This window comes from Cebus imitator, unplaced genomic scaffold, assembly GCF_001604975.1.
Source record: "Cebus imitator isolate Cc_AM_T3 unplaced genomic scaffold, Cebus_imitator-1.0 Scaffold338, whole genome shotgun sequence".
Classification (NCBI taxonomy): Eukaryota; Metazoa; Chordata; class Mammalia; order Primates; family Cebidae; genus Cebus; species Cebus imitator.
In genome coordinates this window covers 2,127,063-2,150,559 of record NW_016107653.1, presented here as the reverse complement: position 1 = coordinate 2,150,559, position 23,497 = coordinate 2,127,063, and the positions used below count along the sequence as shown (strand labels likewise).

Sequence of the window (23,497 nt, the reverse complement as noted above, 5' to 3'; positions counted from 1 at the left end):
ATCTCTTGACCTCGTGATCCACCCGCCTTGGCCTCCCAAAGTGCTGGGATTACAGGCTTGAGCCACCGCGCCCGGCCTCATGCTGTAATTCTAATCACTGTGCAAGTGTTTAATGGACTACCATTTACACTTTTTTTTGAGATGGAGTCTCACTCTGTCACCAGGCTGAAGTGCAGGGGCTTGATCTCGGCTCACTGCAACCTCTGCCTCCTGGGTTCAAGCAATTCTCCCGCCTCAGCCTCTTGAGTAGCTGGGACTAGAGGCACGCGCCACCACACCAGCTAATTTTTGTATTTTTAGTAGAGACAGGGTTTCACCATGTTGGCCAGGATGGTCTCGATATCTGGACCTCGTGATCCGCCCGCCTCAGCTTCCCACATGGCTGGGATTACAGGCATGCACTGACGCACCCGGTCAACTAGCTAACTTTAAAATTTTTTGTAGAGACGGGGTTTTGCCACATTGCTCAGGCTAATCTTGAACTCTTGGACTCAAGCAATCTGCCAGCCTTGACCTCCCAAAGTGCTGGGATTACAGGCGTGAGCTATGGTGCCTGGTCACTTTTCTTAAAGATGATTTTGTTTAATGGTATGAATGGGCTGGGTGGTTCACTCCCAGGAGTTCGAGACCAGCCTGGGCAACATGGTAAAACCCCGTCTCTACAACATGTTTTAAGAAAAAATAACCAGATGCAGTGGTGTGCGCCTGTAGTCCCAGCCACTTGGGAGGCTGAGGTGAGAGGATCACTTGAGCCCAGGAAGTCAAGGCTGCAGTGAGCTGAGATCGTTCCACTGCACTCCAGCCTGAGCAAGAGAGCAAGACCTTGTTGAAAGAGAAGGAAGGAATGGAGGGAGGGATGGAGGGAGAAAAGTGCTCAGTGGCTCTGCAGAGCCCACCTGGGAGCAGGGCATCCCCCAGGGTGGAATTCCGGTGCTTGGGATGCGTCTCCTCTGCCCTTCCGATCTGTATCTGCTCACTATGGTGGTATGAACCCTGGGACCACCACGCTTTCCTTCAGGTCATAATCCAACATGGCCTGATCCTCCTGCAGTCAGGCTGTCCCTGCTCTGGCCTCCGTGTTCTTGCTCTGTTGGCTCTTGCATCCCAGTGACATGCTCCACCACAGCAGGGAGACATCCACATTTCATCACAGTGATACTCAGACCACGCAATGTCAAAGCGAGCCATGACCACTGCAGACACACGACTGCAGCTCCCCACCCCGGCAGCCACACCGCAGGGCCAGGCTCTTCCGCATTCGGGTTCCCAGCAGCTTGGCGCCTCAGGCCAGGCTCCCATCCACTTGCCCTCATAGGAGCCCTTCCCTTCCGGAGCTCTGCTGCTGAGCGCTTTAGGGAAGGATCAGCGATGATTCCATGAAAAACTAGGCAAGTGGAAAAAACAAGACGATTATGAACCTCAGGAAGCAAAGTTGTCCAAGGGAAGAAAAGGAAGAATGTCCCTGTGCGGCCTCACCACCTTTCCCTGTTTATGCAGCAGAACGAACCCCGAGCAGACCCAGTCCACACACAGCCATGCTGGCGGGCGGGGTGCCTGTGGGGATGGGAGCCTGGCCTGAGGCGCCAAGCTGCTGGGAACCCCAACTGCCGACTGCATTTCAGCATGGCCCATGACCTGGGCCGGGTCTTCTCAGGCCACCCAGTCCAGCTGGTGCCTTCCAAGCAGTGCCCGTACCTGCCAGCAGTGCCACCTCTCCCACCTTCCTCGCCCTGTGGGTGCAGAGCTCCAGCGCCCCTTTCCTGTTATTTGAGGGGGCGTTTGGGCCAGGGAACAGAAGGGAGGTCTGTACTCAACCAGCTGCAACACCCTGGAAGCCCCGCCCAGAGCTCCTTGGCGTGGAGGGCACTGGCCGCTGGGTGGCAGGCCCGTGGGCTCTTGTCCACATGTTGAGGTCTGGCTCAGCTGCCCTGCCTGAGCTGTTCGAGAGTGTGGCCATGCCCCTCACAGGCTGGAGCACCGCCCAGAGACACGCAAGCATCCGGCCGTGCAGCCCCGGCCCCGAGGAGGAGGAGGGCGTCCAGGACGAAGGGGCCGCCTCTGGGCCTCTCTGATGCTGTGTCTGTAACTGAACATCATCAAGGGCGGGAAGCCAGCCCCTGCCTGTGCACGCCTGCAACCTGCTGTCTGCACATGCAAGCCAGACAGGGGGCTCCAGGGAGCCCTACCAACGGTGGCACTCGGCCCAGCACCCAGACAGGCACCGCGGCCTCCCACCCCAGGCTGCCTGCCAGCTGGGCGTGTGGGGCCAGCAGTGCCACCTGCCGGCCACCATCCACTGCACAGACCCAGGAGGGACACCGGGCCTCCCCAAGCCATGCTTCAACCTCCCTCTGTGCCTCAGTTTCCCTACAGTCCGTATGCTGTGATGCATAAACTGACTGCTCCCTGCACTCAGGAGGCTCAGCCACAGAAGCGGCGCCCTGTTCCAGCAGCACCCAGAGTCCAGGCAGCCTTGCCCTGCAGATGGGCAGTGAGGTGGGCTCAGAGGACACCCAGGTCATCGCCCCTGTCTCCAACAAACAGGCCTGGCCCTCAGGCCTCCCAGAAAGCTGTGGGGGAGCAGGCACCGCCCCCCACACTCCTCAGCCCCAGGTGGTGGCAGATGCAGCAGGGAACGGCCCTCCACGAACACAGCCAGGGAAGCCCAGGGCCCAGCATGGCTACATCAGAGGCGGCGCGCTGACCTTCCCCACCCTGTCCCCTCTGATCCCAAGAATCCCAAGCCAGCACTGCCACCAAGCCTGAGGTCTAGGAAGGCAGCTTCTCACAGGAGAGCCTGCAGCATCCAGCATGGAACACCAAGGGCCCTGGTGCCCCGGGCCTGCGGAGTGGGCAGGGCTCCTAGGAGAAGGCAGCCATCTGGCCATTGGTTCCAGGGGTTCAGGGGCTCGGGAGCACTGCAGGCAGGCACAGAGAGGTCTGTGAAGCACCCAGCCCCAACCCATGCTCTGCAAAACCATGTGTCCACTGGTGGGCACCAACCTGCCCTCCCTCAACACCCTCAGGAAGTCCCCAACCAGGAGGAGAAGGGAGGCCAGGGACCCACCCACCAACCTAGAGGACAGCAAGAAGAATCCTAGGGTATGCGGGCACCCTGCACCTCCACAGCCATCTGCGGCTCTGTCCCCAGAGCTGATGGGATGGAGGCTGTGCTGACACACGGGAGAGCAGGAGTGGCTGGGGCTGAGGGCCCCTGTGTCACCACCCCCCAACCCCTGGCAGGGTCTGCGTGCTGCCGGGCTCCATACATGGGCACAGGCACATCCCCCAACCAAACAGCAAGCACCTGCCCAGGACTCATGGCAGACGTGCACCGGGTGGGAGCAAGGGCTGCCGGAGTGGCCAGGGAGGGTGCCCTCAGCCACGCAGACACTCAGGGGTGGGGGCAGAGCTGACAGCCCCACAGGCCTGGCCACCAGGAGCTGGGTGGGGACCACGAGGCTGGGGAGCCGGTGGGTTAGGGGCACCGAGTGTGGCTTCCTGCAGTCTTTGGTTGGTTTCAGAATCATGTCATTCTGCTCAAACTCCCCGAGGGACACTGGCATCTCCAAGGGACCCGGAGCCCACAGACCAAGCGTGGAGTGGGCAGGCAGCTCAGGGAAGCTGCACTGGGTCCTGCACGAGGCCATCAGGCCCCTCGTTCACCCTCTCCAAGGTGACAGCAGACAGAGTCACTGAAAGGCCTGTGCAGTGGCCAGTCTGAGGTTAGCCCCAAAGGGGGGCTGCCCACAGGGCAGGAGCCAGCGAAGCCCACCACCCCCCCACAGTGACACCAGGGCTACCCAGTACCTTATTGAGCTCCTCGATCCTCCGGATCAGGTAGGGGTTGCTGGAGGAATTCTCGAAGTAGACATAGTCTGCAAACAGCGACAGAGACAGCGTCACCCATGGCAGCAAAGGCTGGAGCTGCGCCCACCTCCTGCTGCCCAGGGACTGGAGGGGCAGCGCCATCCCCACTTCTGCTCTCACAGGCGAGGAACAAATGGAGGAGCGAAGCCCCTACACCCTCAAGGAGGGGTGGCTGCGACCAAAGCTGCCTGACAGGCTGGGTCAGGGCCAGTGAGATGTGGCGGGAGGGGCCATACCCAGCAGGAGCCCACAGCCCCCTTCCTGGATCCTCACAGGCGCCAGCTGCAGAGGGCTCAGGCCCTTCTTGGGGAAGCTGTGGGGGTCAGGTGACAGCTTCCCAGGCAAAGCCCAGCTCCAGTGCTGCCCAGCCTTGCTGGGAGCCCCGGACACCTTCCCACTGGCCACAGCCAGCCTGGATGCTACACCCCCAGAACCACATGGCTACCACCAGCCCCCAGCCCTGCCCACGTGCCCAGGGACCCCCATCTTTCCCCAAAACCAACGGCAGCGACTACGAAGAGAACACAGCTGGGGCTTTCTGGGCCCAGGCAAGCTCAGAAGCGGGGCAGAGTTCCTCTAGGAATTACAGGGTCATCCTCGCCAGAGCTCAGGAACAGCGACGGGCACTGGGAGGGCCCCAGGACCGGCTGTAGGGTGAATACAACGCTTCCCTCAGCGATAAAACCACAGTGCCTCTGGCCTCACCAGCTCCGCAGAGAGCCACTGAATTAACAGAGCCCAGAGGCTCACCCTGGAAGGCCCAGGGAAGTCCAGGCCGGTGGTGCAGATGCCCCAGCGCTCCAGGCCTCTAGAGGCTGCGTCCTCGAGAACCAGCACCATGAGCACCCTCGCCAGCCCACCTGCACTGCTGCTACAGGGAGGACCGAGCAGCAGGCTGATTCCTTCCGTCCCAGCTGGAATCAGCCCAGAGGCCCACGCAGGCCTGGGATTCAGCAAAATGCAGCAAGGCCAGCACCAAAGTAGCCCAGCCCATCTGTCCACACGGAGGCCAAACCTGTACAAGGGCCCTGTGGAGGGGCGTGGAGAACATCTCCCCCTGCTGCCGGCACACACCTGCAGGCATGTGCCCGTGATGACGCACCTGTGAGGATGCACCTGTGAAGACGCACCCACAGATACATGCTCATGAGGACACACCTGCAAGGGCACCCATATGCAGAGCCACGCCTGTGCCCACAGCTCCTGAGCACCCCGTGCCACCCAAGCAACACAGCTGACCAGACGAGGCTGCGCCCACACAGAGCTCCACAGGGCAATGGGCTAGGAGCACGGAGATCCCAGAGGGGACTAAGCCACGGTGCCCAGGGGCCACGCCCAGCAGTGAGCGCTGACTGAGAAAAGCCTGCGGAAGTGGCGGTGGGCCTGTGGGTGTGTGCCAGGGCTGCAGGAGGCTCCGAATGCAGGCTGTGGTCACACCTGTGCAAAGCTGTGAAAATGACAGAATCTACTCAATCACACACTCAGAATTGGTGGATTTCATTCCATGCAACCATTGCAAACAAACTTTTTTTAAAAAGGTCTCAAATCAACCTTTCACTCTAAGAAAACCAGATAAAGAAATTAAACCCAAAACAATGTATCGAACTTGCCAGAAACTGGGGGGGAAAATGCCCCTCAAGTGAGGAAGGACAGACAAGCTGAGGTCCTCCGTCCACCTGATGGAGGACCCCTTGGCAGGGGCCATGAGTGAAGGCCCTGGTGGCACAGGACCTGCAACACCAGGAGGCCCTCCGTGGTAGAGGGCACTGGGGCTGCGTGCGGGCCGGGTCACTGACACGATGTGGCACGGGAAACCAAGGGGTGGAGGACGGGTGACCATGCAGGGCCAGGGGATTTGCGGAACGGACTGTTCTATACCACGACTGTGGGGCAACATGACTACGGGCTTGCCAACATTCACACAACTGTACACGTAAAAGGAATTGCACTGAATGTAAATTATGCTTGAATAAACGAACAAATAAAGCAAGAAGGCAGGAAATAATACAGTAAAAATGATGTGAAAGAAAAATAGTAGAGGGGAAAACACGAAAGGAATCAAAAGCTGGGATTCTGTTTTGTTTTGTTTTTGTTTTGAGACAGAGTCTCACTCTTGTGGCCCAGGCTGGAGTCCAGTGGCGTGATCTCAGCTCACTGCAACCTCCGCTTCCCAGGTTCAAGCGATTCTCCTGCCTCAGCCTCCCCAGTAGCTGGGACTACAGGCATGCACCACCACGCATAGCTAATTTTTGTATTTCTAATAGAGACGGGGTTTCTCCATGTTGCCCAGGCTGGTCTCAAACTCCTGACCTCAGATGATCTGCCCATTTTGGCCTCCCAAAGTCCTGGGATTACAAGTGTAAGCCACCACGCCTGGCCTAAAAGCTGGTTTTTAACAAGATCAATAAACTGGAATCTTTAGCCAGACTGACAAAGAAACAAGCCAGATGTAACCAACATTAGGACGACAGATGAGACATCACTACAGATCCTCCTGATGTGCGAAGGGGAACCAGGAATATTATGGAGGACTTTATGCCAGAGAATCTGACAACTTAAATGAAATGAACCAATTGCTTGAAAGACACAAACACCAAAGCTCATTCAAGAAGAAACAGGTAACCCTATTCATACTACAGAAATAAAACAAGAAAAGCTCTAGGCCCAGATGGCTTCACTGATGAAGTCTATCAAACTTAAATCTAGCAAACTTAAATTTAAGGAAAAATTAACACCAATTCTACACAACTCTTCCAGAAAACAGAAAAAGAGGGAACGCTCCCCAGCTCACAGCAAAGACACCATTGCCCTGATACCAAAACCAAAGAAACACAAGATATCAGGAGGATCACTGGAGTCCGGGAGTTTGAGACCAGCTTCGGCAACATCATAGGACCCGACCTCTAAAAACTCTTTTTTTTAATTAGCCAGGTGTGGGAGCATGTGCCTGTAGTCCCCGCTGCATGGGGGCGAAGGCGAGAGGATCGCTTAAAACCAGGAGTTTGGGGCTGCAGTGAGCCATGATGGTGCCACTGCACTCCAGCCTGGGTGACAGAGTGAGACCCTGTCTCTAAAAATAACTTAAATTTTTTTAAAAATTCAAAAATTAATGGAGCTCATCATATTCACAGAATAAGTGAGAAAAACCCTATGACTAGCTCCACAGATGCAAGAGTATAACCTGAAAAAAGCCCCAAACATACTCTATTAAACTGAGTCAGCAAGGAACTAAAGGGTACTTCCTCAGCCTGGGAAGACATTTACGAAAAAACCTGCAGCTAGCGTCCTCCTCCATGATGAGAGGCTGCTTCTGCTGAGATCAGGGATGTGGAAGGGCACCTACTCTCACTACTGCTGACCATCGAGGGGTCCCAGCCAGTGCAACAAGAAGAAAAATCAATGAAAGGCATACCAATGGGATATGAAGAAATAAAACTTTCTATATGCAGACGACGTGGCTTTCTATACAGAAATCCCCAGTGTCTACAAAAAAGCTATTGAAACTGCCGAGTAAGAGTTCAGCAAGCTTATGGGTCAACATCTAAAAATGAGTCCTCTTTCTAAGAACTAGTAACAAACGGAAATCAAACTTGTAAAAGTACCATTCAAAAGGGCACCAAGAAAAATGAAATACTTACAAAATAAATTTTACAGATCTATCTACAGATGTTTAAAGACTGAAAGATCTGTACAAAGATCTATATGCTGGAAAGTAGAAAACACTGGCGAGGAAAATCAGCAGAAGATGTAAATAAATGGCAATAGATAAGATGTCATGGAATGAAATACATGTTGGTGAACTTCCTACAACAGTCCGGAGAGTAAATACTCTAGGCTGTGCAGGCCAAAAGGCCATGCCATGGATATCACGTAGGGACTAACAACAAATTTCCACACATTTTACACGGATGAAATTAAAATCACTGAGTGCAGCTTTCTATAACACAGGTGCACTCGTAAGGACTTGGATGGTTTTAGGAGGTGACATTTTGCTTCACCAGGTTCAAATGTAACGTTCTCTATCACCAGACGCAGCGACAACGGTGTCTCAGTTAAGGCTGGCTCAGGGCGAGTCCTTGCTTCACAGGAACTGCCCAGCACACTGCCAGCCCCAGGTGCGTGGCTCTCAGTGGGCAGCCTCGATGCTGAGCTGGGATCTGCAAAACTCCACTAGATGCTTCACACTTTTTCCAGTCTTTTTTCCACTTCCCAGAAAGGGCCAACTCAGCAGGCTCGGGCTGCCCGCATTCCTCCTTCCAGAGCGGTCTGACCCCTGACCTGCACCTGGGAAGTCACCTCAGAGCCTTTGGGGCATCCTGCCTGCAAAGAGCGTCTGCTCACGGGCACTACCTCAGGCAGGCTACCCTGACAGAGTGATGTATGGTGGGGCTTTGTGGCATCAGCCTGACCTCTGCAGGGTCTGAGAGTGAGGAACAGAGGGCAGCCACACAGTGCTCAGCCAGGCCCCAGGCCCACATGACCAACCTCCAAAAACACCTGAGCCACCAAGGCTCATGGGAGCTTCCCTGGTCGGCAATACGTCAGGCCCGTCCCCACAGACTACTGCGGGAGTCAAGCACCGCCCAGCCTCCGTGGGAGAGGACGCGAGGAAATCCACACCTGGTCTCTCCGGAGCCCAGCCCCCGTGTCCTTTTCTGTAATGAACTGTGTGCGCTGGCAGACATGCTCTTCTGCGTGCCATGAATTCTAGCGAATCACTGAAGCCGAGGGTGGTCTTGGGGGCCCTCTGCTGCAGCACGTGATTACGCAATAGGCCAGTTGCTTTCAGCTGCAGGTCAGGTAGGAGCTCCTCAACACCCAGCTAAGTGGATTCTGAAGACAGACATTTCCCTTGCACTTGCGTTGAAGTCCCAAACACACTGCTGTGATCACAGCGTGAGCCCAGAAAACAAGCTCACTGAAAATCTGTGGCAACGGAGACTTTGCCTCGCATTTTACCCCTCAACGATAAGAACGCTGTACAAGGCAGTTTGTAGTGTAAACAACATGAGCCGTTGCCAAGATGACTTCATCACAGTACAAAATTTGCAAATACGTGTGGCTGTGCCTAGTAATTTTTTTTTTCAGGCCCATACTGGCTAATGTGCCTAGTAATTTTAAGATGAATTCATAAAGAATGTAAAGAACGTCGTGCATCTAAAACTCTTTTACAAAGTCATCTGGTATACTGAGGATGGTGGCCAACAGTGGTTCATTCTGAAATTTTTCAATTTCGGTGCTAGCTTTTTAAAAAACCAGGCCAGATGCAGTGGCTTATACCTGTAATCCCAGCACTTTGGGAGGCTGAGGCGGGCAGATCATGAGGGCAGGAGTTTGAGATCAGCCTGGCCAACCCTATCTCTACTAAAAATACAAAAATTAGCGGGGCGTGGTGGCACACACCTGTAATCCCAGCTACTCGAGGGGCTGAGGCAGATGAATCGCTTGAACCTGGGAGGCAGAGGTTGCAGTGAACCAAGATCGTGCCACTGCACTCCAGCCTGGGCAACCAAGCACAACTCCGTCTAAAAAATTAATTAATTAACTAATTAAAAAGCAATAGAACTTCACCACTGCTGGGCCATCAAGCTGCTGCACAGGAGAGCAAGTCAAGATGGTCAGCTTCAGGCAGGGCATGGGGGCTCACGCCTGAGCCCAGGAGGTCGAGGCTGCAATGGGCCAGGACTGTGCCACTGCTCTCCGGCCTGGGCAATACGGCAAGACTCCATCTCTTAAAAAAAAAGGTTTTTTAAATTCAAGAACTGATGATAGTCAAGGAGAGTCAAAGTTCACTGCTGAAACTACTGGTTCCATAAAGGAGGACAGATTCAAATACTTTCCACAGGCCGGGCACAGTGGCTTAAGCCTCTAATCCCAGAACTTTGGGAGGCTGAGGCTTGTGGATCACTTGAGATCAGGAGTTCGAGACCAGCCTGGCCAACATAGTGAAATCCTGTCTCTACTAAAAATAGAAAAACTGGCCAGGTGTGGTGGTACTTGCCTGTAGTCCCAGCTACTTGAGAGGCTGAGGCAGGAGAATCACTTGGGCCCAGGAGGTAGAGGTTGCAGTGAGCCAAGATCACGCCACTGCACTCCAGCCTGGGCAACAGAATGAGACTCTGTCTCAAAAAAAAAAACAACAAAATAAGGCTGGGCACAGTGGCTATTGCCTGTAATCCCAGCATTTTGGGAGGCCAAGGCGGGCGGATTACCTGAAGTTGGGAGTTCGAGACCAGCCTGACCAACATGGAGAAAACTCATCTCTACTAAAAAGACAAAAAATAATCCCAGCTACTCATGAGGCTGAGGCAGAAGAATCACTTGGACCCAGGAGGCGGAGGTAGTAGTGAGCAGAGATCACGCCATTGCACTCCAGCCCGATCAACAAGAACAAAACTGTCTCAAAACAAATAACACACACTTTCCACATAATATTTACCTGCCAACAAGTAACAGAATGAGTAACTATAGGCTTTCATCACCTTAGACTTCTAACAAGCCTTGTAAATTTGTCCAACCAAGCCCTTTTCTGTGCTACACACTTCACCACCATCACTGGTAACACATCCTAGCAGATTCTACTTCAGGTTACACCAAATTAACATCTTCCCAGCTGTTGCTGTTGCTTTTTTTTTTTTTTTAGATGGAGTCTCACTTTGTCGCCCAGGCTGGAGTGCAGTGGTGTGATCTTGGCTCACTATAACCTCCGCCTTCCAGGTTCAAGCGATTCTCCTGCCTCAGCTTCTTAAGTAGCTGGGACTACAGGCGCATGCCACCACGCCCAGATGATTTTTTTATTTTTAGTAGACATGAGGTTTCACCATGTTGGTCAGGATAGCCTCAATCTCCCGACCTCGTGATCTGCCCACCTCAGCTTCCCAAAGTGCTGGGATTACAGGTGTGAGCCACCACGCCTGCCCTTCCCAGCTTCTTTGAACATATTCCTGCCTTTATGTGGCCCATGTATACTATTCAGAGGCTCCCCCTTCAAACTTACTAACTTTGGCGTTTTTTTTTTATTTTTTCTTGAGACAGAGTTTCCCTCGTCGCCCAGGCTGGAGTGCAATGGCACTAGGCACACTACAATCTCAACCTCCTGGGTTCAAGAGATTCTCCCACTTCAGCCTCCCAAGTAGCTAGGACTACAGGCACATGCTACCACACCCGGCTTATTTTTGTATTTTTAATAGAGATGGGGTTTCACCAGGTTGGCCAGGCTGGTCTCAAACTCCTGACCTCAGGTGATCCGCCCACCTTGGCCTCCTGAAGTTCTGGGATTACAGGTGTGAACCACTGAGCCCAGCCCAAACTCACTACTGACGCCTCGAATAAACTGAGCAGTATCAGTAACATCTGCTGACTCACTGACGTCCAAGGAAAACTTATCAAAATGATGCTGTTTTCTGCCCATTCATGTTGCTTTCAACATTTTCAGCTCCTGGGCAACGGTTTTCCCTGTGGGACTAATCGTGTTGAGCAGGTTTCTTTCCTCTGGACACGCTTCTTTGGCTGCGATGATCCAACACGATTTCCTCACTATAGATAAGTGCTTTCCTTGCTGGGCTAATAAGTCGGTTACGTGGAAACCTACATTGATTGTATCCCCATTTTCATCTTTATTTTTGTAAAGAAGTTCTGCTGCGATGACACACTCCCTTTTAACTTTTCTAACACTTCTGAGCATCGCTTGTCCCAGAGTTCAGAACTGTGGTGATACCACATGCACTGCATCCCTTCAGCACAGGGCAGTCACTAGACCACAGCAATGCTTTGCTGTCCGAGGCAGAGGCAGATGGTGCATTTGCCGCTGCAGCTTAGAAGGGCCCTGCTCAGGGCCGAGTGTGGTGGCTCACGCCTGTAATCCCAGCACTTTGGGAGGCACAGGCAGATGGATCACCTGAGGTCAGGAGTTCAAGACCAGCCTGGACAGCATGGTGAAACCCCATCTCTCCTAAAAATACAAAGAAATTAACCAGGTGTGGTGTCTCACGCCTATAATCTCACCTGAGAGAGGCAGGGGAATCTCTACTCAGGAGGCTGAGGCAGGGGAATTGCTTGAACCCAGGAAGCAGAGGTTGCCAAGATCGCACCACTGCACTCCAGCCTGGGTGACAGAGCAAGACCCTGTCTCAGAAAGAAAAAAAAAGGGGGGATGCGGGCTCCATTCGGTCAGCTCTCCGCTTGATTTCACACAGTGGGAAGTGGAGCTACGGGGATGCGGGTGGCACTGAAGATGCAGACGAGCTGCACCTGCCACTGCGCGGTCTGAGGGGCTGTGCCCGCCTCTGCGGGGTCTCCGGGCCTGAGGGGCTGCGCCCGCCTCCGCGCAATCTGCAGTGGGCTGAGGAACTATGCTTGCCTCAGTGTGGTCTCTGGAGCACTGTCTGCCTCTGTGTGTCCTGCAGCGGGCTGACCAGCAGCACAGACTCATGGCCACTCAGGCCTTGTAATATCATAAGCAAGAAATATTTGGTCTTGTCACTGATTCCTGGCAGACAGCACCCAAAACCCTTGGAAACTCTGGAGTGATGAGAGTGTCTTCTATATGTAATAACATGACTGGTGGTTAGGGGGGCCCTAGATAACTTCAAGATGGAGGCTAGTACCCAGAGAGCCCAAGACAGGATCACAGGGTTACGAGTTCCAGCCCCACCCAGACATCTCCAGGGAGGGGACGGGGCTGAAGGCTGAACTGATCCCCAATGGTCAATGATGTATCAATCACACCTAAGTAACGGAGACTCCATGAAAACCCAAAAGAACAGGATTTGAAGGGCTTCCAGGCAGCTGAACAAGTGGAAGTGGGTAGGGGAGGACGTGGAGGCTCCAGCCATCCTTGCCCTCTCGCCCTATGCACCTCTTCCATCAGGCTGCTCATCTGCGCTCTTGGGAATCTTTTTTATAATAAGCCAGTAAACATTAGCATTTCCCTGGGTTCTTAGATGCTCTATCAAATTAATCCAACCTGAAGAGGGGGTCCTCGGAATACTGATTTACAGCCAGTTGATGAAAAGCTCAGAACCTGGGGTTTGGGATTAGCATTAGAAGAGAGGACAGTACTCTTTTGGCGTTTCCACTGCCCCAGCTCAGCGGTGTGACTAGAGACCTCGGCTGGTCTGGCAGCGCCGGCTATAGCACCTCTGCACCGTTGCCATGTCGTGGTTTTTCACCACTGGTTCGGACAGCGAGTCCAAGTCGTCCCTGTGCGGGGAGGAACTTGTCACCAAACCTGTCAGAGGCAACTACGGCAAACAGCCATTGTTGCTGAGCGAGGATGATGAAGATACCAAGAGAGCTGTCTGAAGTGCCAAGGACAAGAAGTTTGAGGAGCTGACCAACCTTATCCGGACCATTTGTAATGCCATGAAGATTCGTGATGTCACCAAGTGCCTGGAAGAGTTTGAGCTCCTGGGAAAAGCATATGGGAAGGCCAAGAGCATTGTGGACAAAGAAGGTGTCCCCCGGTTCTATATCTGCAACTTGGCTGACCTGGAGGACTATCTTAATGAGCTTTGGGAAGACAGGGAAGGGAAGAAGATAAACAATGCCAAGGCTTTGAGCACGTTGTGCTGGAAGATCCGAAAATACAACTGTGATTTTGAGTCCCATATCACAAGCTACAAGCAGAACCCTGAGCAGTCTGCAGATGAAGATGCTGAGAAGAATGAGGATTCAGAAGGCTCTTCAGATGAGGATTAGGATGAGGATGAGGACAGAGTCAGTGCTGCAACTTTCCTGAAGAAGAAATGAGATGCTCCTTCTGGGGAGAGTCGCAAGTTCCTCAAAAAGATGGATGACGAAGATGAGGACTCAGAAGATTCTGAAGATGATGAAGACTGGGACACAGGTTCCACATCTGATTCTGACTCAGAGGAGGAAGAAGGGAAACAAACCACACTGGCCTCAAGATTTCTTAAAAAGGCGCCCACCACAGATGAAGACAAGAAGGCGGCGGCGAAGAAACGGGAGGACAAAGCTAAGAAGAAGCATGACAGGAAATCCAAGCATCTGGATGAGGAAGAGGAGCACAATGAAGGCGGGGCGTGGGAAAGGGTCCGGGGTGGAGTGCCCCTGGTTAAGGAGAAGCCAAAAATGTTTGCCAAGGGAACGGAGATCACCCATGCTGTCGTTATCAAGAAACTGAATAAGATCCTACAGGCTCGAGGCAAGAAGGGAACTGATCGTGCTGCCCAGATTGAGCTGCTACAACTGCTGGTTCCGATTGCGGCAGAAAACAACCTAGGAGAGGGCGTCATTGTCAAGATAAAGTTCAATATCATCGCCTCTCTCTATGACTACAACCCCAACCTGGCAACCTACGTGAAGCCAGAGATGTCGGGGAAGTGTCTGGACTACATCAATGAGCTGATGGACATCTGTTTGCAAATCCCAACATTTTTGTTGGAGAGAATATTCTGGAAGAGAGTGAGAACCTGCACAATGCTGACCAGCCACTGCGTGTCCGTGGCTGCATCCTAACTCTAGTGGAACGAATGGATGAAGAATTCACCAAAATAATGCAAAATACTGATCCTCATTCCCAGGAGTACGTGGAGCATACGTGGAGCATACGTGGAGCACTTGAAGGACGAGGCCCAGGTGTGCGCCATCATCGAGCGCGTGCAGTGCTACCTGGAGGAGAAGGGAACCACTGAGGAGGTCTGCCGTATCTACCTGCTGCGAATCCTGCATACCTACTACAAGTTCGATTACAAGGCCCATCAGCAGCAGCTGACCCCGCCTGAGGGCTCCTCAAAGTCTGAGCAAGATCAGGCAGAAAATGAAGGTGAGGACTCGGCCATGTTGATGGAAAGACTGTGCAAGTACATCTACGCCAAGAACCGCACAGACCGGATCCGCACGTGTGCCATCCTCTGCCACATCTACCACCATGCTCTGCACTCCCACTGGTACCAGGCCTGCGACCTCATGCTCATGAGCCAGCTGCAGGATAACATTCAGCACGCGGACCCGCCAGTGCAGATCCTTTACAACCGCACAATGGTGCAGCTGGGCATCTGTGCCTTCCGCCAAGGCCTGACCAAGGACACGCACAACGCCCCACTGGATATCCAGTCCAGTGGCTGGGCCAATGAGCTTCTGGGCCAGGGCCTGCTGCTGCGCAGCCTGCAGGAGCGCAACCAGGAGCAGGAGAAGGTGGAGCGGTGCCGGCAGGTCCCCTTCCACTTGCACATCAACCTGGAGCTGCTGGAGCGTGTCTACCTGGTGTCTGCCATGCTCCTGAAGATCACCTACATGGCTGCCCACGAGAGCGATGCCTGCCGACACATGATCAGCAAGCAGTTCCACCACCAGCTGTGTGTGGGCGAGTGGCAGCCCCTGCTGGGTCCCCCTGAGTCCATGAGGGAACAATGTGGTTGCTGCCTCTAAGGCCATGAAGATGGGTGACCGCAATATCTGCCACAGTTTCATCATCAATGAGAAGATGAATGGGAAAGTGTGGGACCTTTTCCCCGAGGCTGACAGAGTCCGCACCATGCTGGTTAGGAAGATCCAGGAAGAGTCACTGAGGACGTACCTCTTCACCTACAGCAGTGTCTACGACTCCATCAGCATGGAGACGCTGTCAGACATGTTTGAGCTGGATCTGCCCACTGTGCACGCCATCATCAGCAAGATGATCATTAATGAGGAGCTAATGGCCTCCCCAGACCAGCCGACACAGACAATGGTGATGCACCACACCAAGCCCGCTGCCCAGCAGAACCTGGCTCTGCAGCTGGCTGAGAAACTAGGAAGCCTGGTGGAAAACAATGAGCGGGTGTTTGACCACAAGCAGAGCACCTACGGTGGCTACTTCCAAGGCCAGAAGGACGGCGACCGCAAAACGGGGGCTACATCAGAAGGACGGCTACCGCAAAACAGGGGCTACATCAGAAGGATGGCTACCGCAAAACAGGGGCTACATGCGCTGCAGTGGCTACCGCCAGCAGCAGTCTGAGAGAGCCTACTGAAGCTCTCCACTGCCTCCACGCCTAGACCATCCAACCTTGAAGTCCTAAACCACACTCCAGCTATTAAAGGTCTATTTAAAGTTGGAAAAAAAAAAAAGAAGAGAGGACAGTCTTGTGAGACTCAGCCATTCAGCTGCAGAACCTAGTATTCTCTCCAGGTAAGCAGCATCAAAATTGGGTTAAATCATAGGACATCCAGTTGGTGTCCACTGGATAAGCGACTGGCTGCTGGTGGGGAGAAACAACACACACGTTCCAGGGACCAGAGGTGACGTGTTCTGTGTTGAACGTGTGAGAGTAGGAAACAGTCTGTGTTTTCCTATCCCTATCACGAATATTCAACCCCACCACAGCAGCGCAAAGCAGCCACAGGATCACCAGAATCCCATTAATGTGGCTGTGTTCCCATAACACTTTATTCCAGGGCACTGAAATGTGAATTTCACATAATTTTTATGTGTCATGAAGTTTTCTGCCTTTGATTTTTTTCTCAACAATTAAAAAATGTAAAACCCATTCTTAGCTCATGAGTCATCAAAAACAGGCAGTGGGCCAGTTTGCCAATCCCTGTACGAGAGGACTCAAGATTGGTCTAGATGCCAATTATTTCCCAAACAGACCTACGCGGGCACTGTGCTTAGCTTGATGATGTTTTGCAGATGTTGTGTTTCTTACAGATTGAAGGTTCATGGCAACCTGCATCAAGTAAAGTCTCTCGGTGCCATTTTTCCAACAGCTCACTACGCGTCGCTGTCACATTTTGATAATTCGCTCGGTATTTCCAACTTTTTAACCATTATTCTATCGGTTATGGTGATCTGTGATCAGCGACCCCTGATGCTACTATTGTCATTGTTTTGGGGCACCATGAGCCATAGCCATCTGATAACTGAATTGATAAACGGTGTGTTCTGCCCTAGGAACTGGCCATCCCTCCCTCTCTCTCCGTCTCCTGGGGCCTCCCTATTCCCTAAGACACAATATTGAAATTGGGCCAATTAATAACCCTGCCATGGCGTCTAAGTAGTCAAGCGAAGGGAAGAGTTGAGAGTCACACATCTCTCACTTTGAAACAAAAGCTGGAAATCAATGACTAAGCTTAGTGAGGAAGGCATGTTGAAAGCCAAGATACCCTAATGGAAAGCTAGGCCTTTACCACCAAGCAGGTAGCCAAGTTGTGAATGCAGAGGGAAAGTTCCTGAAAGAAACTGAAAGTGCGCCGGGCGCGGTGGCTCACACCTGTAATCCCAGCACTTTGGGAGGCCAAAGAGGGTGGATCACTTGAGGTCAGCAGTTTGAGACCAGCCAGGCCAACATGGTGAAACCCCGTCTCTACTAAAAATACAAAAATTAGCTGGGCATGGTGGTGTGTGCCTGTAATCCCAGCTACTCGGGGGCTGAGGTGGGAGAATTGCTTGAACCAGGGAGGTGGAGGTTGCAGTGAGCTGAGGTCACACCACTGCACCCCAGCCCTGGCGACAGAGCAAGACTATCAAAGAAAAAGAAGTTAAAAGTCTGCTCCAGGCTGTGCACAGTGACTCACACCTGTAATCCTAGCACTTTGGGAGGCCAAGGCGAGAGGATCACTTGAGGTCAAGAGCTGAAGGTCAGCCTGGCCAACATTAAGAAACTCCATCTCTACTACAAATACAAAAAAATGAGCTGGGTATGGTGGCGCTACACCTGTAGTTCCAGCTACTTGGGGGGCTGAGGCAGGAGAGTCACTCGAATCCAGGAGGCGGAGGTTGCAGTGAGCCAAGATCATGCCACTGCACTCCAGCCTGGGCAACAGAGTGAGACTCCGTCTCAAAACAAAAACAAAACAAAACAAACAAACAAACAAACAAACAAAAGTGCTGTTCCAGTGAACACAAGAATGATAACAAAGCTAGACAGCCTTAGTACCGACAGGGAAGTGGCCAGGATGGGAAATCAGACACAATATTCCCTTCAGCCAAAGCCTCAGCCAGGCAAGGCCCTAACTCCCTTCAGTTCTGTGAAGGCTGAGTGAGGTGGAGGCTGCAGAAGAAAAATCTGAAGCTAGCAGAAGTTGGCTCATGAAGTGAAAGGAAAGAAGCCATTTCTGTCACATAAAAGCGCAAGGTGAGGCGAGGCACAATGGCTCACGCCTATAATCCCTAGCACTTTGGGAGTCCAAGGCAGGATGATCACTTGAGGCCAGGGGTTTGAGACCAGATTGGGCAACACAGTGAGACCCTATCTTTACAAAATAGCCAGGCATGGTAGCATATGCCTGTAGCCCCAGCTACTCAGGAGGCTGAAGTGGGGAGGATCCCTTGAGCCCAAGAGGCTGAGGCTGCAGTCAGCCAAGATCATACCACTGCACTCCAGCCTGGGTGACAAAGCAAGACCTTATCTTAAAAAAAAAAAAAAAAAAGCCAGACGCAAAAGCCCACATACTGTGCAAGGCCACTTCTGTGGCACTCTGGACAACGCAGAACGGCAGAAACAGAAAACAGGTCAGCGTTGCTGAGAGCTGGGGGAGGAGAGGCGGCTGACTGTGAAACGTCACATGAGAAGCGCGTCAGGTGAGAAGAGCTGCCTGAGTGAAAATCACAGGCTCAACACAAGTGGCTTTCCATGTGTAACGCGTATCTCAGTAAACCTGACTTTTTCTTAAGACAGTCTCGCTCTGTCACCCAGGCTGGAGTGCAGGGGTGTGATCTCGGCTCACTGAAACCTCTGCCTCCAGCGCTCAGGCGATTCTCCTGCCTCAGCCTCCCAAGCAGCTAGGATTACAGGCACGCACCACCATGCCCAGCTAATGTTTTTTGCATTTTTAGAAGAGATGGGGTTTTGCTGTGTTGGTCAGGTTGAAACTCCTGAGCTCAAGTGATCTGCCTGCTTCAGCTTCCGAAAGTGCTGGGATTGCAGGCGTGAGCCACTGTGCCCAGCCTAAACCTGACTTTAAGTTAAAAAAAACACACACACCCACAGAGTCAATTCTCATTATCCGCAATAATTATGTTCTATAAAGTCACTGCTAATACTGAATTACTGAACACCAAACCTCTGCTCCTACAGGAAATATGGGGTCAGGTTCCTACGAGCCTCTGGTCACATTTTCAGCAACCAATCAATACACAATAGCATCATTTTGCATTTCTGTCAAAGAACTTTATATAATAAGTATTGCTGTTCTCTGACACTAAAGTCACATGGGGGCAGAGCCCATCTAACACACATTCTGTCCGTGGACCCGTCACAGCCTGCCTGTGCACAGGGACACCCGCTGCAGCACCTCTCCGGGGCATCTGAAGAGCAAAATCACAGGCAAGAGCCCCAAATGCAAGAAGCGTGGCCCTCAATAGCCTGAGAAACGACAACTTGCTCCCACCACGGGAGCACCAGCAGAGGGCAAGTTCCCTCACTCACCCCAACGGGCGCCTGGGCACCACGCAGCTAGCTCAGGCTTTTAGCAGCCTGTGTGTGCCCGCCAATGGCTGCAAAAGTGACACAAATATAAATTCTGGGGTTACACATACATTTTAGCAAGTAGGGGATGGGGCCGCAAAAGAACTGGAGGAGAACAGACACGGCCCACAAGATCACTGAGCGATAGGAGCTGCGTGCAGGGCGGTACCTGTGGCCCCGCCTGTGTGGGACCCTCCAGGGTGCAGCCCACTCTCCTGAGCTCACACCACCGCTGGGTCTGCCATGGTCAGAAACGGGGGCCCAGGAAACAGCAACAGTCACGGGAAAGCCCCCAGCACCCCCACTCTGAGAGCCGGGTCTCCATGTGACCACATCCCAAATGCTGCAGACATGCCCTGTATTTTTATCTGTAAAACCTGGGCACTGACAGCCTTGTGCCCAGCCCATCCTCGGGCATCCTCCTCCTCCGTCGCTGTCCCCACAAAGTCCACAAAGGGTCGGAGACCAGAGCCCCAGCGTCCAAGGGGCATCCGGCAGCCAGGGATAGGGACAGCAGGCCCCAGGGGCTGCAAACAGACGTCCCCTCATGCAAGTGGCCCAATGGCCCAGGTACCCTGTCTCCTGGAAGAAGGGCCAGAGCATGACCCTCCCCCAGAACTGCCCCAGCCCAGCCCAGAGAAATCCACACCTCAGGGCCAGCCCCCGAGTGCGCTGTCCTCTGAAGGCAGGGGATGAGCCAGGCAGAACCAGGTGCACCCCACACCTGATTCCACCGTTGACCAACCGCACAAGCCATGAGGTTCATTTTATGTTTTTGAGACTGAATCTCGCTCTGTCTTCCAGCCTGGAGTGCAATGGCGTGATCTGGGCTCACTGCAGCCTCCTTAGGTTCGTTTTTAAGGTGTGCTTGGTACAAGGGGCTGCTGTCACTGCCCTGGTTTCCTTCCATGACAATGCTGCCCTGAGGACAGCCTGGCAGGGCACGGACGGGAAGGGACACATGGGCCCCTCCATGCCCCAGGGGTCCCCCAGCTGCACAGGTCTGCAGAGCCCCCTCCTGATGGCACCCACAGAGCTCAGGCCCTGACCGCAGGGGGCTCTGGGGGAAGGGGGCACTTCAGCTCCTCAGGCCACCAGGGCCATCCAGGCAGAGAAAGCAGCAGAGCCCACACCAGGCTGGATCACAGGGCTGCAGTGCTGAGGCCACTCCAGGGAGGCTGCTGGGAGGCTGTGAGGGGAGGTCACCACAGACCCCTGAGATGCGCCGCACAGCCCACAGGAACAAGCCTGGGTCCTGGCCTCAGGGGTGCAGGGGTCACGTTGGTGGGGTGGGTGGGGTGTAGCGGTGTGGGGTGCTGGGTGGCCCTGCACCGGGAGGGTGACCCCATTGCCACAAAGATCCCCCAGTCTACACGCTCAGACACGAGCCCAGTGGGACAGGAACAGAGCAGGCCAGCTGGTGTGGGGGTGGGGACACCAGTGACACGGGAGCCCCGGGAAGCAGTGAGCCCAGGCAGCAAACTAGGAAAGACCATTTGGAGAACATGAAATGCTCTGCCGGGCAGGGCAGCTCACAACCTTACAACCCTAGCAGCACTTTGGGAGGCCAAGGCAAGAGGATCGCTCAGGCACTGGAGTTCAAGACCAGCCTCTATAAAAATATAAAAATGAGCTACGTGTGATGGTGTACACCGTGGGCCCCACTACTCAGGAAGCTGAGGTGGGAGGATCACCAGAGCCCGGCGGGTGGAGGCTGCAGTGAGCTGTGATGCTGCCACTGCACTCCAGCCTGAGTGACAGGAGACCCTATCTCAAAAACAACACAATTCAGCACTCCCAAGACAGCCTGCTGGAGTGTCAGGTAGGGACTAAGCTGCCCCTACACAGGGTCTCAGGGTGGCTCCTCATGGGGAACGGCCGTCACCGTTTCTAGCAGGACTCAGCCCCTAATCAGGAGAGAGCGTCCCACATGCAGCTGGAGGAGGAGGGAGGCCCTGCGGCCAGTGCTCCCCCGCTGCCTGTCGGGCGCCTGGCAGGGCACACGGCACCGCCCCAGCACCCCAGCCCTGCGGCCAGTGCTCCCCCGCTGCCTGTCGGGCGCCTGGCAGGGCACACGGCACCGCCCTAGCACCCCAGCCTCACCTGCTGACCAGCGTCCAGATGCGCAGCTGGGGACCCACCTCTAGGCAGGACGCCCACAGGGCCATGGCAGCAGTCTTGGCATCCAGAGCCCACAGATGCGGGGATGGGGGGAATGGCACCGCCACGGCGGGTCAGGCATCAGAGATGCGCTTCTTTGGACCATTCCTTCTAACATCCCTCACTGACAGCTACTTTTTTATTAATCTAAGAGCTTAATTGTCAAAGTTTCCTCTCAGAACAATATGGGGCTGGATGCATTGGCTGACGCCTGTAATCCCAGCACTTTAGAAGGCCAAGGTGGGCAGACCACTTGTCAGGAGATTGAGACCAGCCTGGCCAACATGGTGAAACCTCATCTCTACACAAAACACAAAAATTAGCCAGGCGTGGTGGCGCGTGCCTGTAAGTCCAGGTACTCAGGGGACTGAGGCAGTAGAATCGCTTGAACACAGGAGGCAGAGGTTGCAGTGAGCAGAAACTGTGCCACTGCACTCCAGCCCGGGTAACAGGGCGAAACTCCGTCTCAAAAAAAAAACCAACATGGAAGGCCAAAAGTAGGCACCAAGCCCACCCTGGAGCAAGCCTGGAGTGCTCAGTGGGTGAGGCAGAAGAGTCCCAGGGGCCGCCCCGGAACAAGCCAGGAGTGCTCAGTGGGTCATGCAGAGGGTCCCAGGGCCCACCCTGGAGCAAGCCAGGAGTGCTCAGTGGGTCATGCGAGGGTCCCAGGGGCCGCCCTGGAGCAAGCCAGGAGTGCTCAGTGGGTCATGCAGGAGGGTCCCAGGGCCCACCCTGGAGCAAGCCAGGAGTGCTCAGTGGGTGAGGCAGGAGAGTCCCAGGGCCCGCTCTGCTGGAGAGTGAGCCAGGGCCACAGTGCTCAGGCCGATCCTCACAGGCCGAGCGGGACAGCCCCCTGCCATCCCTCCAGACAGCACGCCTGGGCCCCAGCCACTTCTCCATCCTGCTCTCAGGGATGGCTGTCTTCAGGGATCTTCCCCGCCTTCTTGGAAAACGATGGGCGGGACCGCAAAGTCGGCCCATGGGCAGCAAGTGCCCAGGGACTGCATGCACGCGGTACTCAGGGCAGGACACTGGCTGCAGTCCTTTACAAATCACAAGTTTTTTTTTAAGTTTACTTTTTTCCCCACTGGCAAGTATGTAGAGCAGTAGAGTTTAAACTTCAAAAAACCACTAGAACAAAAAAGCAAAAGCGGCATTTCTGACAGCATGATAGAGTGGGGGTGATGGCGCCCCCCAAGCCTGGTGAAGGCCAGCGCTACGGACGGGCGCTTCCATGCAGGCCACAGACACCGGGACAGTGCCCGAGGCCCTGCCGGGCAGAGGCTTTCTACCATCTTTTCAGCCTATGTTAATTTTATTTATTTATTTATTTTGAGATGGGAGTCTAGCGCTGTCACCCAGGCAGGAGTGCAGTGGCGCGATCTCAGCTGACTGCAACCTCCACCTCCCAGGCTCAAGTGATTCTCCTGCCTCAGCCTCCTGAGTAGCTGGGACTACGGGCATGCACCACCACCCCCGGCTAATTTTTACATTTTTAGTAGAGATGGGGTTTCACTATGTTGGCCAGGCTGGTCTTGAACTCCCAACCTCAATTGATCCACCTGCCTCAGCCTCCCAAAGTGCAGAGATTACAGGCGTAAGCCACCACACCCAACCTTGAGCTACATTAAAATTAAAACAGCTGGGCATGGTGGCTCATGCCTAATCCCAACACTTTTTTTGGTGAGCCAAGATCACACCATTACACTCCAGCCTGTGCAACAAGAACAAAACTCTGTCTCAAAATAAATAAAATAAAACAAAAAGGCCAGGTATGATGGCTCACACCTGTAATCCCAGCACTTTGGGAGGCCAAGGCGGGCAGATCATGAGGTCAGGAGTTTGAGACCAGCCTAGCCAACATGGTGAAACCCCGTCTCTTCTAAAAATACAGAAGTTAGCAGGACGTGGTGGCATGCACCTGTAGTCCCAGCTACGGGAGGCAGGAGAATCTCCTGAACCCAGGAGGCAGAGGTTGCAGTAAGCCAAGACTGAGCCACTGCACTCCAGCCTAGCCAACAGAGCGAGACATCTCCAAAAAAAAAAATAATAAAAAT

At 53.7% G+C, this 23,497-nt stretch overlaps 1 protein-coding gene and 1 pseudogene across 7 annotated transcripts in view; one reads left to right on the top strand and one right to left on the bottom strand.

The window, feature by feature from the left end:
• The window catches only part of MTA1 (metastasis associated 1), a 54,576-nt gene that overhangs the window by 27,736 nt on the left and 3,343 nt on the right, over nucleotides 1-23,497 (bottom strand). For 5 of the 6 annotated variants that reach the window (XR_001818250.2, XM_017505430.2, XM_017505428.2 and 2 more), the window contains exon 2: nucleotides 3,811-3,878. Coding sequence is in view for 4 of the 6 variants with exons in the window: in XM_017505430.2 (XP_017360919.1) it covers nucleotides 3,811-3,878 (68 nt within the window). In the remaining 2 variants the exon portion in view is untranslated. Of the gene's footprint in view, nucleotides 1-3,810; nucleotides 3,879-23,497 lie in introns of those variants that run through there. The other variant, XM_017505433.2, reaches the window with a different exon arrangement.
• LOC108287203 lies at nucleotides 12,961-15,860 on the top strand (annotated as a pseudogene). The gene is made up of 2 exons (XR_005196455.1): nucleotides 12,961-15,716; nucleotides 15,784-15,860. The product of XR_005196455.1 is annotated as a eukaryotic translation initiation factor 3 subunit C-like (transcript).